We start from the raw sequence: 14,838 nt of genomic DNA, 5'->3' as shown, positions 1-14,838 counted from the left end.
GCTTTGCTGGTGACAATGTTGGTGATTTATTTAGAATTCAAGATACACTTACCAGCATGGCTGCCACAGCATTCTGCAGCGATACGCCATCCCACCTGGTTTGCGCTTAGTGGGACAATAATTTGTTTTTCAACAGGACAATGACCCAACACAACCCACACTCTAGGCTGTGTAAGGCCTATTTGACCAAGAAGGAGAGTGCTGCATCAGATGTGCTGCATCAGATGACCTGGCCTACACAATCATCCGACCTCGAACCAATTGAGATGGTTTGGGATGAGTTGGACCGCAGAGTGAAGGAAAAGCAGCCAACAAGTGCTCAGCATATGTGGGAACTTCTTCAAGACTGTTGGAAAAGCATTCCAGGTGAAGCTGGTTGAGAGAATGCCAAGAGTGTGCAAAGCTGTCATCAAGGCAAAGGGTGGCTACATTGAAGAATCTAAAATCATTTTTGGGGGTTACTACATGATTCCATGTTTTATTTCATAGTTTTGATGTCTTCACAATTATTCTACAATGTAGAAAATAGTAAAAATAAAGATAAACCCTTGAATGAGTAAGTGTGTCCAAACTTTTGACTGGTACCGTTTGGGAAGGGGGGCCTAGTCGGAGGTTATAAATATATGCTTGTAACGCTACAACACCCAGTGCAGTGAATAAATCTAGCCTGAGCTTTCTTTGATATCTGTCTGGGTTATTGAACCATAATGTAGAAACTAACAACTTGAATGAGGATGTCCATTCTAATGATTCTACTTCTGTGGTCAGTACATTATAGAGCTCCATCTATGCTAGTGTACCCATAGAAAAACATAAAAAGTAATCTTGTTATAGGATCTCTATACAGGTGTACCCACCTTAAATGTAGGCAGTCTGATAGTCTTGAGCAAGTAGAGACAGAAGGCTATGCCCAGGGCATCCTGTAACACCCACGCCCACCTAGGTGAGGGGACACACACACACACATACATATATATAGTATATCACAAAAGTGAGTACACCCCTCACATTTTTGTAAATTTGAGTATATCTTTTCATGTGACAACACTGAAGAAATGACACTTTGCTACAATGTAAAGTAGTGAGTGTACAGCTTGTATAACAGTTCGCTGTCCCCTCAAAATAACTCACACAGCCATTAATGTCTAAACCGCTGGCAACAAAAGTGAGTACACCCCTAAGTGAAAATGTCCAAATTGGGCCCAAAGTGTCAATATTTTGTGTGGCCACCATCATTTCCCAGAACTGCCTTAACCCTCTTGGGCATGGAGTTCACCAGAGCTTCACAGGTTGCCACTGGAGTCCTCTTCCACTCCCCCATGACGACATCACAGAGCTGGTGGATGTTAGAGACCTTGCACTCCACCTTCCGTTTGAGGATGCCCCACAGATGCTCAATAGGGTTTAGGTCTGGAGACATGCTTGGCCAGTCCATCACCTTTACCATCAGCTTCTTTAGCAAGGCAGTGGTCGTCTTGAAGGTGTGTTTAGGGTCGTTATCATGTTGGAATACTGCCCTGCGGCCCAGTCTCCGAAGGGAGGGGATCATGCTCTGCTTCAGTATGTCACAGTACATGTTGGCATTCATGGTTCCCTCAATGAACTGTAGCTCCCCAGTGCCGGCAGCACTCATGCAGCCCCAGACCATGACACCCCCACCACCATGCTTGACTGTAGGCAAGACACACTTGTCTTTGTACTCCTCACCTGGTTGCCGCCACACACGCTTGACACCATCTGAACCAAATAAGTTTATCTTGGTCTCATCAGACCACAGGACATGGTTCCAGTAATCCATGTCCTTAGTCTGCTTGTCTTCAGCAAACTGTTTGCGGGCTTTCTTGTGCATCATCTTTAGAAGAGGCTTCCTTCTGGGACGACAGCCATGCAGACCAATTTGATGCAGTGTACGGCGTATGGTCTGAGCACTGACAGGCTGACCCCCCACCCCTTCAACCTCTGCAGCAATGCTGGCAGCACTCATACGTCTATTTCCCAAAGACAACCTTGGATATGACGCTGAGCACGTGCACTCAACTTCTTTGGCCGACCATGGCGAGGCCTGTTCTGAGTGGAACATGTCCAGTTAAACCGCTTTATGGTCTTGGCCACGGTGCTGCAGCTCAGTTTCAGGGTCTTGGCAATGTTCTTATAGCCCAGGCCATCTTTATGTAGAGCAACAATTCTTTTTTTCAGATCCTCAGAGAGTTCTTTGCCATAAGGTGCCATGTTGAACTTCCAGTGACCAGTCAGTATGAGGGAGTGTGAGAGTGATGACACCAGATTTAACACACCTGCTCCCCATTCACACCTGAGACCTTGTAACACTAAAGAGTCACCGGGGAGGAAAAATGGCTAATTGGGCCCAATTTGGACATTTTCACTTAGGGGTGTACTCACTTTTGTTGCCAGCGGTTTAGACATTAATGGCTGTGTGTTGAGTTATTTTCAGGGGACAGCAAATTTACACTGTTATACAAGCTGTACACTCACTACTTTACATTGTAGCAAAGTGTCATTTCTTCAGTGTTGTCACATAAAAAAAAGATATACTCAAATATTTACAAAAATGTGAGGGGTGTACTCACTTTTGTGATGTACTGTACATACATACATACATACATACATACATACATACATACATACATACATACATACATACATACATACATACATACATACATACAGTGGGGCAAAAAAGTATTTAGTCAGCCACCAATTGTGCAAGTTCTCCCACTTAAAAAGATGAGAGAGGCCTGTAATTTTCATCATAGGTACACTTCAACTATGACAGACAAAAGAAAATCCAGAAAAATCACATTGTAGGATTTTTAATGAATTTATTTGCAAATTATGGTGGAAAATAAGTATTTGGTCAATAACAAAAGTTTATCAATACTTTGTTATATACCCTTTGTTGGCAATGACAGAGGTCAAACGTTTTCTGTAAGTCTTCACAAGGTTTTCACACACTGTTGCTGGTATTTTGGCCCATTCCTCCATGCAGATCTCCTCTAGAGCAGTGATGTTTTGGGACTGTTGCTGGGCAACACGGACTTTCAACTCCCTCCAAAGATTCTCTATGGGGTTGAGATCTGGAGACTGGCTAGGCCACTCCAGGACCTTGAAATGCTTCTTACGAAGCCACTCCTTCGTTGCCCGGGCGGTGTGTTTGGGATCATTGTCATGCTGAAAGACCCAGCCACGTTTCATCTTCAATGCCCTTGCTGATGGAAGGAGGTTTTCACTCAAAATCTCACGATACATGGCCCCATTCATTCGTTCCTCTACACGGATCAGTCGTCCTGGTCCCTTTGCAGAAAAACAGCCCCAAAGCATGATGTTTCCACCCCCATGCTTCACAGTAGGTATGGTGTTCTTTGGATGCAACTCAGCATTCTTTGTCCTCCAAACACGACGAGTTGAGTTTTTACCAAAAAGTTCTATTTTGGTTTCATCTGACATTCTCCCAATCTTCTTCTGGATCATCCAAATGCTCTCTAGCAAACTTCAGACGGGCCTGGACATGTACAGGCTTAAGCAGTGGGACACGTCTGGCACTGCAGGATTTGAGTCCCTGGTGGTTTAGTGTGTTACTGATGGTACGCTTTGTTACTTTGGTCCCAGCTCTCTGCAGGTCATTCACTAGGTCCTCCCGTGTAGTTCTGGGATTTTTGCTCTCCGTTCTTGTGATCATTTTGACCGCACGGGGTGAGATCTTGCGTGGAGCCCCAGATCGAGGGAGATTATCAGTGGTCTTGTATGTCTTCCATTTCCTAATAATTGCTCCCACAGTTGATTTCGTCAAACCAAGCTGCTTACCTATTGCAGATTCAGTCTTCCCAGCCTGGTGCAGGTCTACAATTTTGTTTCTGGTGTCCTTTGACAGCTCTTTGGTCTTGGTCATAGTGGAGATTGGAGTGTGACTGTTTGAGGTTGTGGACAGGTGTCTTTTATACTGATAACAAGTTCAAACAGGTGCCATTAATACAGGTAACGAGGGAGGACAGAGGAGCCTCTTAAAGAAGAAGTTACAGGTCTGTGAGAGCCAGAAATCTTGCTTGTTTGTAGGTGACCAAATACTTATTTTCCACCATAATTTGCAAATAAATTCATTAAAAATCCTACAATGTGATTTTCTGGATTTTTCCCCCTAATTTTGTCTGTCATAGTTGAAGTGTACGTACCTACGATAAAAATTACAGGCCTCTCTCATCTTTTTAAGTGGGAGAACTTGCACAATTGGTGGCTGACTAAATACTTTTTTGCCCCACTGTATGTATGTATATATATATATATATATATATATATATATATATATAATAATAATAATTTTGGGGGTGCAGGTGGTTAGAGCGTGGTTAGAGCAACCGAGAGGTTGCTTGATCGAAACCCCGAGCTGACAAGGTAAAAATCTGTCGTTTTGCCCCTGAACAAGGCAGTTAACCCACTGTTCCCCGGTAGGCCGTCATTGTAAGCAAGAATTTGTTCTTAACTGACTTGCCTAGTTAAATAAAGGTTAAATTTAAAAAATGGCTGACTTTTTGGCTGATAAAATACATTAAAAAACGACAAATAAAATTGCCGCCAGCTAATTGTCCATGAGAATAAAAAAAATCCCATAGCAAAATACAGCTTTTTCAACTATTCGTTCATGAAAATACCTGTCGATTATAAGTATATTTGACTGTACTGCTATGGGATCCCCCATGGCTATGCTAATGCTAATTTGCTAACTATGCTAATTTGTATGTGGGTTACAGGGAGAAACATTTTCAATCCTCTCAAAAATGTTTTCTTGCCTAACATCATTATTTGGAAACGGTATATTGACGATATTTTTGTTCTATGGAGGGGTGATGCAAAACAGCTCCAGGCGTTCCATGCTTTTCTTAACTCCTGTTCTGAGCATCTGAGATTTACTATGCAATCTGATACACATCAAATCAGTTTTCTTGATCTTCTGATCTTGTGTGAAGATAATGTTCTATACACTGATCTTTACAGGAAACCTAATGATCGTAACAGTTTGTTGAGGGCTGATAGTTGTCACCTACTTCCCTTGAAAAACAGTCTGCACTACAGCCAATTCTGTAGAATCAAAAGAATTTGTAAAAAACCAAATCAGATTTCGACAGAGACGCACAGAAAATTCAAGGAGAGGGGGTACAAAAATTGTCAGATTAATACTGCCATTGAGAAAATTCAAAACAAAACGACCTTTTTCAAGGTCAGTCTCGCAAAAAGAATCATTCTTGCATTCTAACTACCCGCTATTCAAAGTGCTCTGAACAAATTAAGGGAATCGTTCACAAATATTGGCACATTCTATGATCCGATGATAGTATCGGTATTGTGTTTTCGGACCTCGGTCGTATTATCGCGGGGCAGAAACCTCAGATCAATTGGTAAACTCTGATTGGATGGAAACTACAAGTGTAATGGCTGTGCTCAATGCAATGGCCCTTATAAATGTAGATCCTTCAAACACCCCCAAACAGGGAAACAGAGCCCCTTCAAAAGGTGTTATCACGTGCTCCACTAAGGCAGTTATTTATCTTATAACTTGTCCTTGTGACAAAAATTGTGTGTGTAAAACAAAGCATGAATTAAAAGTACGTATCTCGGAGCATCGTAGCACCATTAGGTGCAAAAACCCGACTTACCCAGTTGCGGCCCACTTTCTGGAAGCAAATCACTCGATTTCGTCTCTACGTTATATTGGCATCAAACATGTCACCCTCCCTAGGAGGGGGTGACCTCGACAATTTATTATTAAAACGAGAGGCTGCCTGGATCTTTAATTTAAACGTAGACTTTGATCTGAAGCCATTCTTGTGATTTTGCTATTGTAAATGTTTGTAGGCTTATGTAGCCAAATTGTATCTACGATCGTACGCTATCCATTTATGTTTTTTGTATGCTATTTTAATATATGAGAATTAAATCAATGATATCAGGCCACACCCGGCCATGATTACAGACACCTGTGTGTGTCTTTTGAAACTATATTCTTGCATGTCAGTTCAGTGCACACTGCGTAAAGGAAAATACAACATTTGAGAATCTATTTTTTTGTATTAGGCCGTCATCTCCAAATCAGAGTTTTCAACTAATTGTTTTATGAACCTAACATTTACGCATAGCCTACTGCTGCACTTACAATGCGTATGAATACAAGTTTGAAATGTTTTAGGCTAAATGTTCTGATCTGTTGCATCAGTCTTATTGCTTTTTAAAGTTTTTTTATGTACTGGTTGAATGAATTTAGGATCTATCATTCCACAACTGTCCCGGAGTCTGTTTGGAATAGGCTATCCTCGCACAGAAGGACACGCTGACCAATAGAATAGGTCAACTTTTCTACTATGGGGGATAGTAGATTGACATAGACTAGTGATTTTGCTGTTCATTACTCGTCTTGCTGGCTGAGGAAAAGTAAATGTCTTCGAAGTCCACATCGGAATTCGGTAAAGAAGGCCACGCCATTGCATCCTAGTGTTGCATGTTCTGTTAAGATGAATTCCCATAATCTAAATGTGATTTATGTCATTCTGAGCACCATGGGAGGACGCCCTAATCAGGTTGCGCAGCTAATGCATAAACATCTCAAATGTCTGGTAAATTAAAATGCTGCTGGTCAAATGTCCCCCGACACATAAAAAAAAGAAAAATGTTAACAAAATTAAATATTTGGAGTTAGATAAACTTGGATTTTTCAGCAGGTAGGTAATGCAGGATACTACCCTCCACAGCACGGCCTTCGCTCCAGATCAAAACTCCAAACCTACAACCTCATTTTGACCAAAATTAACAAGAGAGATGACTGCTTCCAACGTTTTTTCCCCAAGCTATACAGAGGGTGCTCTGGCAAACAAACAGCAGAGACCAGAGGACACCATCCAACCTGGAACTGAGTGAGTAGTGTTTGGTCTGATGCTATTTTGAAAGCCAAGAAGAAAAAGAAAACATTTTTAAAAAGTACATTACAATGATATATTTTATTTTAAATGGAGACTGAATGCCGAGTTAAGGCCCCGAGGCTTGCAAGGACAGACCAGATGCAAATTCAATTAGCATTAAGGTGTGAAGTAAAAAGGTGTCGAGGCCTTTGGGCCCAACAAGTGGCAGGAGTCTTTGAAGCATCCTCTGAAGCCCCCTCCTGCTGTTCAAAGACCATTCACTGGCATTTTCTACAAGAAATCAGACTCCAGAAATAAAAGCTTCACCCAAGTGGGTGTGACACCTACTACCATTGCACTGCTGCTTGGATTCCACCTGGTGATCTGTTCACTGTCTGCCTCCCCCTGTCTGGTACAGGTACCCCCACCACACTCTTTCCTCTCTCCCGAGCTTTTGGTCACCTCCAGCACACACACACACTGTTGGGGCGAGTAACTCTTAACTTACAATGGCCAAGTCGTTATATATATATTTTTTTCTATTTGCCTCATGACTCATACTTTGTTGACTACAAACTGTCTTTACCCAACCGTGGGACCGACTAGGTTTTTTCCCCACACTTGGGACTCTGCCTCTCTATTGGTTACACAGACTTTTGGCCTCCCATCCTATTCTAACCACCTCTCGCCGGCTTTGTATTCATGTTACCTGATGAAATTGCTTTACAATATGATCTTGTTGCCATTTGATGCACATTCAGATGTCATAAATCAGCACTGCAGAGCTCTCTCTGTCCTCTGCCGTGCCTTGATTGTATTACTGTTGATGATATCTGGAAATGTGCATGTACACCCTGGCCCATCTACTGTTGATAGCCCCAATTCTGACTTGTGCTCTGCTTCACTGATTTCTGCTCTCGTAAAAGCCTGCGTTTTCTGCACGTTAACACTAGAAGCTTTTTACCTTAAAATGGATCATTTGAAAGTGTGGGTTCACAGCAACAAACCAGATGTGTTGGTCATTACTGAGACGTGGTTAAGGAAGAGTGTTTTGAATACTGATGTCAACCTTTCTGGTTATAACCTTTTCGGCAAGACAGATCTTCCAAAGGTGGGGTAGTGGAAATCTTTACCAATGATCACCTTCAGTGCTTGGTCTTTCCCCAAACAATTTTATTTGCTGGTTTTAAGCATAAATAACTCTTTGTTATTTCAAATAACTCTTTGTTGACCTGTTGCTGGGTGCTATCGTCCTCCATCAGCACTGGCCTGTACCCTACCTGCCCTAAGCTCTCTCCTGACCCCTTACACTAAGTCTGAATTTGTCCTGCTTGGTGACCTAAACAAAGACATGCTTAAACCACCTGAGCACATGGCTAGCTCTTTAAATCACCACTTCATTAAGTCAGGATTCCTATTTTACTCTGCCATGCCTCCTTGCCCGTCCAACATTTCCTCATCTCCCACCTCTTCTAATGCGACTATCCCCGATGCTCCTCCCTCGTTTTCCCCTGCCCCGCTAAAAAGTTTCTCCCTGCAGGCAGTCACTGAGTCCGAGGTGCTGCCTTCCAAGCAATGGGTACCTCCCCAGAAAAGAGACAGGCTTGGCGATAATCGGGCAGCAACCTTAAAGAAGAAAGTTTTTTTGGGGTCAAGTTTAAATGCTCGACAACAAAGCTTTCTTTGTGTCCAACAAACTTTCTCTACCCTAAACCTTGTTCTGAACGCCTCCAAAACTAAGGTCATGTGGTTTGGTAAGAAGAATGCCCCTCCTCCCACAGGTGTTATTACTACCTCTGAGGGTTTAGAGCTTGAGGTAGTCACTTCATACAAGTACTTGGGAGTATGGCTAGATGGTGCACTGTCCTTCTCTCTGCACATATCAAAGCTGCAGGCTAAAGTTAAATCTAGATTTGGTTTCCTCTATCGTAATTACTCTTTCACCCCAGTTGCCAAACTAACCCCGATTCAGATGACCATCCTACCCATGCTAGATTATGGCGACATCATTTATAGATTGCAGGTAAGTGTGCTCTCGAGCGGCTAGATGTTCTTTACCATTCGGCCATCAGATTTGCCACCAATGCTCCTTATAGGACACATCACTGCACTCTATACTCCTCTGTAAACTGGTCATCTCTGTATACCCGTCACAAGACCCACTGGTTGATGCTTATTTATAAAACCCTCTTAGGCCTCACTCCCCCCTATCTGAGATATCTAAGGCAGCCCTCATCCTCCACATACAACACCTGTTCTGCCAGTCACATTCTGTTAAAGGTCCCCAAAGCACACACATCACTGGGTCGCTCCTCTTTTCAGTTTGCTGCAGCTAGCGAGTGGAACGAGCTGCAGCAAACACTCAAACTGGACAGTTGTATGTCAATCTCTTCATTCAAAGACTCCATCATGGACACTCTGACAGTTGTGGCTGCTTTGTGTGATGTATTGTTGTCTCTACCTTCTTGCCCTTTGTGCTGTTGTCCGTGCCCAATAATGTTTGTACCATGTTTTGTGCTGCTACCATGTTGTTATGTTGTGTTGCTACCATGCTGTGTTGTCATCTTAAGTCTCTCTTTATGTAGTGTTATCTCTCTTGTTGTGATGTGTTTTGTCCTATATCTATATTGTTTGTATTTTAAATGTTTAATCCCAGGTCCCCGTCCCCACAGGAGTCCATTTGCCTTTTGGTAGGCCTTCATTGTAAATAAGAATTTATTCTTAACTGACTTGCCTAGTTAAAAAATATATATATATATATTTAAACGGAAACTCTGACACAAACACCTCAAGAAGACTATGTTAGCCTACTGAGCTGAAACCACCTGAAGCCTTTGCATTCATTATATCTGGGAGCAAAAGGCTGAAGCCAGTCTTCAGGTCTCAGGCAATGTTACTCATCCCTCTAGCATAGTTAACCAGTGAGACGGTTGGAAGATTCCTGGAATAAGGAGAGAATAAGCAGGAAATCCAGAAATCCCAGGATTTCTGAAAATCTGTAGCCGATGTGAGAAAGACCTTTAAACAGGGCAACATTCAAAGCCACGGGTCCAAATGGATTACCAGGACGTGTACTCAAAGCATACGTGGACCAACTGGCAAGTGTCTTCACTGACATTTTCAAACTCTCCCTGACCGAGTCTGTAAAACCTACATGTTTCTAACAGACCACCATAGTCCCTGTGCCCAAGGAAGCGAAGGTAACATGCATAAATGATTATCGCCCCGTGGTACTCATTGCAGTAGCCATGAAGTGCTTTGAAAGGCTGGTCATGGCTCACATCAACAGCATCCTCCCGGATCAACAGATACACACAGATGACGCAATCTCAATCGCACTCCACACTGCCCTTTCCCACCTGGACAAAAGGAACACCTATGTGAGAATGCTTTTCAATGACTACAGCTCAGCGTTCAACACCATAGTGCCCTCAAATCTCATCACTAAGCTAAGGACCCTGGGACTAAACCCCTCCCTCTGTAACTGGATCCTGGACTTCCTGACTGGCCGCCCCCCAGATGGTAAGGGTCGGCAACAACACGTCTGCCACGCTGATCCTCAACACTGGGGCCCGTCAGGGGTGTGTACTTAGTCCCGTCCTGTACTTCCTGTTCTCCGACGACTGCGTGACCAAGCACGACTCCATCATCATCATTGAGTTTGCTAACTCCTGACAACGATGTGAGCCTATAGGGAGGTCAGCGAACTGGCAGTGTGGCGCCAGGACAACAACCTCTTCCACAATGTGAGCAAGACAAAGGAGCTGATCGTGGACTACAGGAAAAGGAGGGCCGGACAGGCCCCCATTAACATCAACAGGGCTGTAGTGGTGTGGGTCGAGAGTTTAAAAGTTCCTTGGTGTCCACATCACCAACAAACTATCATGGTCCAAACAAACCAAGACAGTCGTGAAGAGGGCACGTCAACACCTTTTCCTCCTCAGGAGACTGAAAAGATTTGGCATGGGTCCTCAGATCCTCAAAAAGTTCTACAGCTGCACCATCAAGAGCATCCTGACCGGTTGCATCACCGCCTGGTATGGCAACTGCTCGCCATCTGACCATAAGGCGCTAAAGAGGGTAGTGCGTATGGCCCAGTACTTCACTGGGGCCAAGCTTCCTGCCATCCAGGACCTATATAATATGTCAGAGGAAAGCCCATAAAATTGTCATGGACTCCAGTCACCCAAGTCATAGACTGTTTTCTCTGCTAACGCACGGCAAGTGCCAAGTCTAGGACCAAAAGGCTCCTTAACAGTTTCTACCCCCAAGCCATAAGACTGCTGAATAATTAATCAAATGGCCACTGGACTATTTACATTGACCCCCCCCCCCTTCATTTGTTTTGTACACTCCTGCTACTCGCTTATTATCTATGCATAGCCACTTCACAGCTACCTACATGTACAAATGACCTCAACTAACCTGTACCCCTGCACACTGACTCGTTACTGGTACCCCCTGTCTATAGCCTCGTTATTGTTATTTTATTGTGTTACTTTTTATAATTTTTTTAGTTTGGTAAATATTGTTCTTGTAATAAAAAAAAAACACTGTAAAAACTGTTCTTGAACTGCACTGTTGGTTAAGGTCTTTCACGGTAAGGTCAACACTTGTTGTATTCGGCGCATGTGACAAAGTTCGATTTGATTTGATCACACGCTCACAGACACTCACTGGTCTTCGTTGCGGAACACGCCCCAGATAACACTGACTCCGATGCAGAAGGCTGACAGCAGCAGCATGCGGACCTGAGGCCTCTTGTGGCAGTAGGGAAGGTTGTTCTCTGGGATCCTATATACACACACACACACACAACAAACCAGGAATAAGTTAGAAGTTAGAAAAAGTAAAAAAAAAAAAAAATAGTTAGAGAAGAGTAAACTATTTGCATTGATTCAGTTAGTGTTTTTGATTGGTTGATTGAATAGGCCTACTCATCTTGTGAGTTGTGTTGTTAGGTTATTGGTTACCCCTTAATCTGTGAATATGAACAGATCTTTGTTATTTGATAAGTCTCTCACCTGCACTTGCCAAAGGGAAGTCTCCTCACAAAGGGCCAGAGACAGCTGTAGAGGCCAACAGACGAGGCCAGGCAGAATATCCCAATAATGATATACACTATAACGACAGAGAGCGCGAGGATTAGCATACACACTATATACACACAGAGAGAAATTAACAAGAGGGCTGTGGCTAAAGCAAAAAAAAAAAAAAGGTATGTAGAACTCAGATCGAGTGTCTGTGGGGTGAAGTTAACCTCCCCTTTCATGTAAAAAAGGCATGACCATCATGCTTTTAGGGAAAGAGGATTAAATCTTGTACATGTATTAAACTGAGTTTGACCAATGCCAGTCATTTTCTCTGTGACGGAAAACTTAAACCCCTGCAGGAAGGGCAGTGTATTTCAACTAGCTTATTATAATGTAATTACTTATTTTTTTTACTGACAACTGCAAAAACAGGTAGAGAGAAAGAGAGACATGGAGAAAGGCTGAGGGAGGCGGACAGACAGACAAAGAAAGAGAGAGAGAGAGACAGAACGCTACAGGTAGAGAGAGAGAGGTAGCGATAACAACAGCTACAGGCGTATATCTAGGTGTGTACCCAGGTGGTCGTAAAAGAAGTAGAGCAGCACCAGCATCGAGCAGCACATGACCACAAACACAGAGATCATGATGGGCGTCACGTCCACCGTCTCATCCTGCTTCTCCACGCTGTCGTCACGCTTGTGCCTCATGTAGCGCCTGCAGAGGGACACAACAGGGACACATGAGGGAAGATGCCCCTGGGATGCCGAACTGACCTCTGATCAGTAGAGGCAATTTCACTCTAGCCCTCTCTCTCTCTGCCCTCTCTCTCTCTCTCTCTCTCTCCACTCTGCTCTTAGTCACCCAGGCAACGGCCACTCAGCCTTGCAGTGTAGCTGGCTCTTTCTTTCTGGTCAACGTCACTACTGAGTCACTCTAAACGACAAAACCAGTCACACAGCCATGCTCTCCACTCCACATAGAATGTCTCTTCAGACAACACGAGGATTCACTCAGCCTTGCCCTATGACACTGCCTCCACACGCAGTAGAATGAGTCTTCAGACTGCAATTCAATGGGATAACATCGGACAAGATTAAACTGTGTTGGGTGGGTTTTCCCCAGAGATGATAACTAGGGATGTGCATCTGACTCTATACATGGGCTCTAATTCGATACAGGAACGATCCATTTTTATTCGAAACAATTCGGTTTGATTAGAGAACGAATCGATGCGATTCGGTAAGATACACTAACATTTGTTGCATAAACGCGTACATTTTCCATTCTAAATTAAAATGGCGCCGGAGCAGAAGGCAGACGTTTTACGTGCCCCCAACCGATTGTGTTTCTTTTTGTTAGTTTATCTGCGTTGTTTGTAACTTCTTTACTATTTTTGTACATAATGTTGCCGCTGTCTCTCGAAAATAACTTCTAGACATCAGGACTGCGATTACACACAACGGACTAGCAGAATCCTTTTTCTTCTTTCACGACTCTGACGAGCCCGAGGTGAAGGATATACGGCACCCTCACGATCAGGCCCCTACCTCAGTGATCTGTGTGAAGAGGCGGAGAAAGAGTGGCCGGATGGCGGGCTGCCTTCTGAGGAGTAGGCAGTGATCGAATAAACCCCTACTCCCCTCAATTCTGCTCGCAAACATGCAATCTTTGGACAATAAAATGGACGAGTTATTGGGAAGATTAAACTACCAAAGGGATATTAAAAACTGTAACATCTTATGCTTCACGGAGTCGTGGCTGAGCGACGACAATATCAACATACAGCTGGCTGGTTATACGATGTACCGGCAGAATATAACAGCGGCGTCTGTTAAGACAAGGGGAGGCGGTCTATGTATTTTTGTAAACAACAGCTGGTGCACGATATCTAAGGAAGTCTCGATCCATTGCTCGACTGAGGTAGAGATAAGCTGCAGACAACATTACCTACCGAGAGAGTTCTAATCTATATTCTTTGTAGCTGTTTACATACCACCACAATCAGAGGCTGGCACCAAGACAGCATTGAATGAGCTGCATTCCGCCATAAGCAAACAAGAAAACGCTCACCCAGAAGCGGCGCTCCTAGTAGCCAGGGACTTTAATGCAGGGGAAACTGAAATCAGTTTAACCTAATATCTATCAACATGTTAAAATGTGCAACCAGAGAGAAAATAACTCCAGACCACCTTTACTCCACACACAGAGACGCGTACAAAGCTCTCCCTCGCCCTCAATTTGGCAAATCTGACCACAATTCTATCCTCCTGATTTCTGCTTACAAGCAAAAATGAAAGCAGGAAGCACCAGTGACTAGATCAATACAAAAAGTGGTCAGATGAAGCAGATGGTAAGCTAAAGGACTGTTTTGCTAGCACAGACTGGAATGTGTTCTGGGATTCCTCCAATGGCATTGAGGAGTACACCACATCAGTCATTGGCTTCATCAATAAGTACACAATTGACGTCGTCCAAACGGTGACCGTACGTACATGCCCCAACCAGAAACCATGGATTACAGGCAGCATCCGCACTGAGCTAAAGGCTAGAGCTGCCGCTTTCAAGGAGCGCGACCCGGAAGATTATAAGAAATCCCGCTATGCCCTCCAACGAACCATCAAACAGGAAAAGCATCAAAACAGGACTAAGATCGAGTCGTACTACACCGGCTCCGACGCTCGTCGGATGTGGCAGGGCCTGCAAACCATTACAGACTACAAAGGGAAGCACAGCCGAGAGCTGCCCAGTGACATGAGCCTAACGGACGAGCTAAACTACTTCTACGCTCGCTTCGAGGCAAATAACACTGAAACATGCATGAGCGCACCAACTGTACCGGAAGACTGTATGATTACGCTCTCCGCAGCCCATGTGAGGAAGACCTTTAGACAGGTCAACATTCA

At 43.7% G+C, this 14,838-nt stretch overlaps 1 protein-coding gene across 3 annotated transcripts in view; it reads right to left on the bottom strand.

Annotated features, from left to right (window-relative positions):
- sppl2 (signal peptide peptidase-like 2) overlaps positions 1-14,838 on the bottom strand; it is a 56,043-nt gene that overhangs the window by 25,879 nt on the left and 15,326 nt on the right. For all 3 annotated transcript variants that reach the window (XR_008754756.1, XM_055884178.1, XM_055884179.1), the window contains exons 6-9: positions 12,510-12,649; positions 11,927-12,023; positions 11,580-11,696; positions 858-939 (exon numbers count right to left, since the gene is read on the bottom strand). Coding sequence is in view for 2 of the 3 variants with exons in the window: in XM_055884178.1 (XP_055740153.1) it covers positions 858-939; positions 11,580-11,696; positions 11,927-12,023; positions 12,510-12,649 (436 nt within the window). In the remaining variant the exon portion in view is untranslated. The remainder of the gene's footprint in view (positions 1-857; positions 940-11,579; positions 11,697-11,926; positions 12,024-12,509; positions 12,650-14,838) is intronic.

This window comes from Salvelinus fontinalis, chromosome 26 (genome assembly GCF_029448725.1).
Source record: "Salvelinus fontinalis isolate EN_2023a chromosome 26, ASM2944872v1, whole genome shotgun sequence".
In the NCBI taxonomy this organism is placed as follows: Eukaryota; Metazoa; Chordata; class Actinopteri; order Salmoniformes; family Salmonidae; genus Salvelinus; species Salvelinus fontinalis.
The sequence above is the reverse complement of the archived record's forward strand: the minus strand, read 5'-3'. Positions and strand labels throughout refer to the sequence as shown.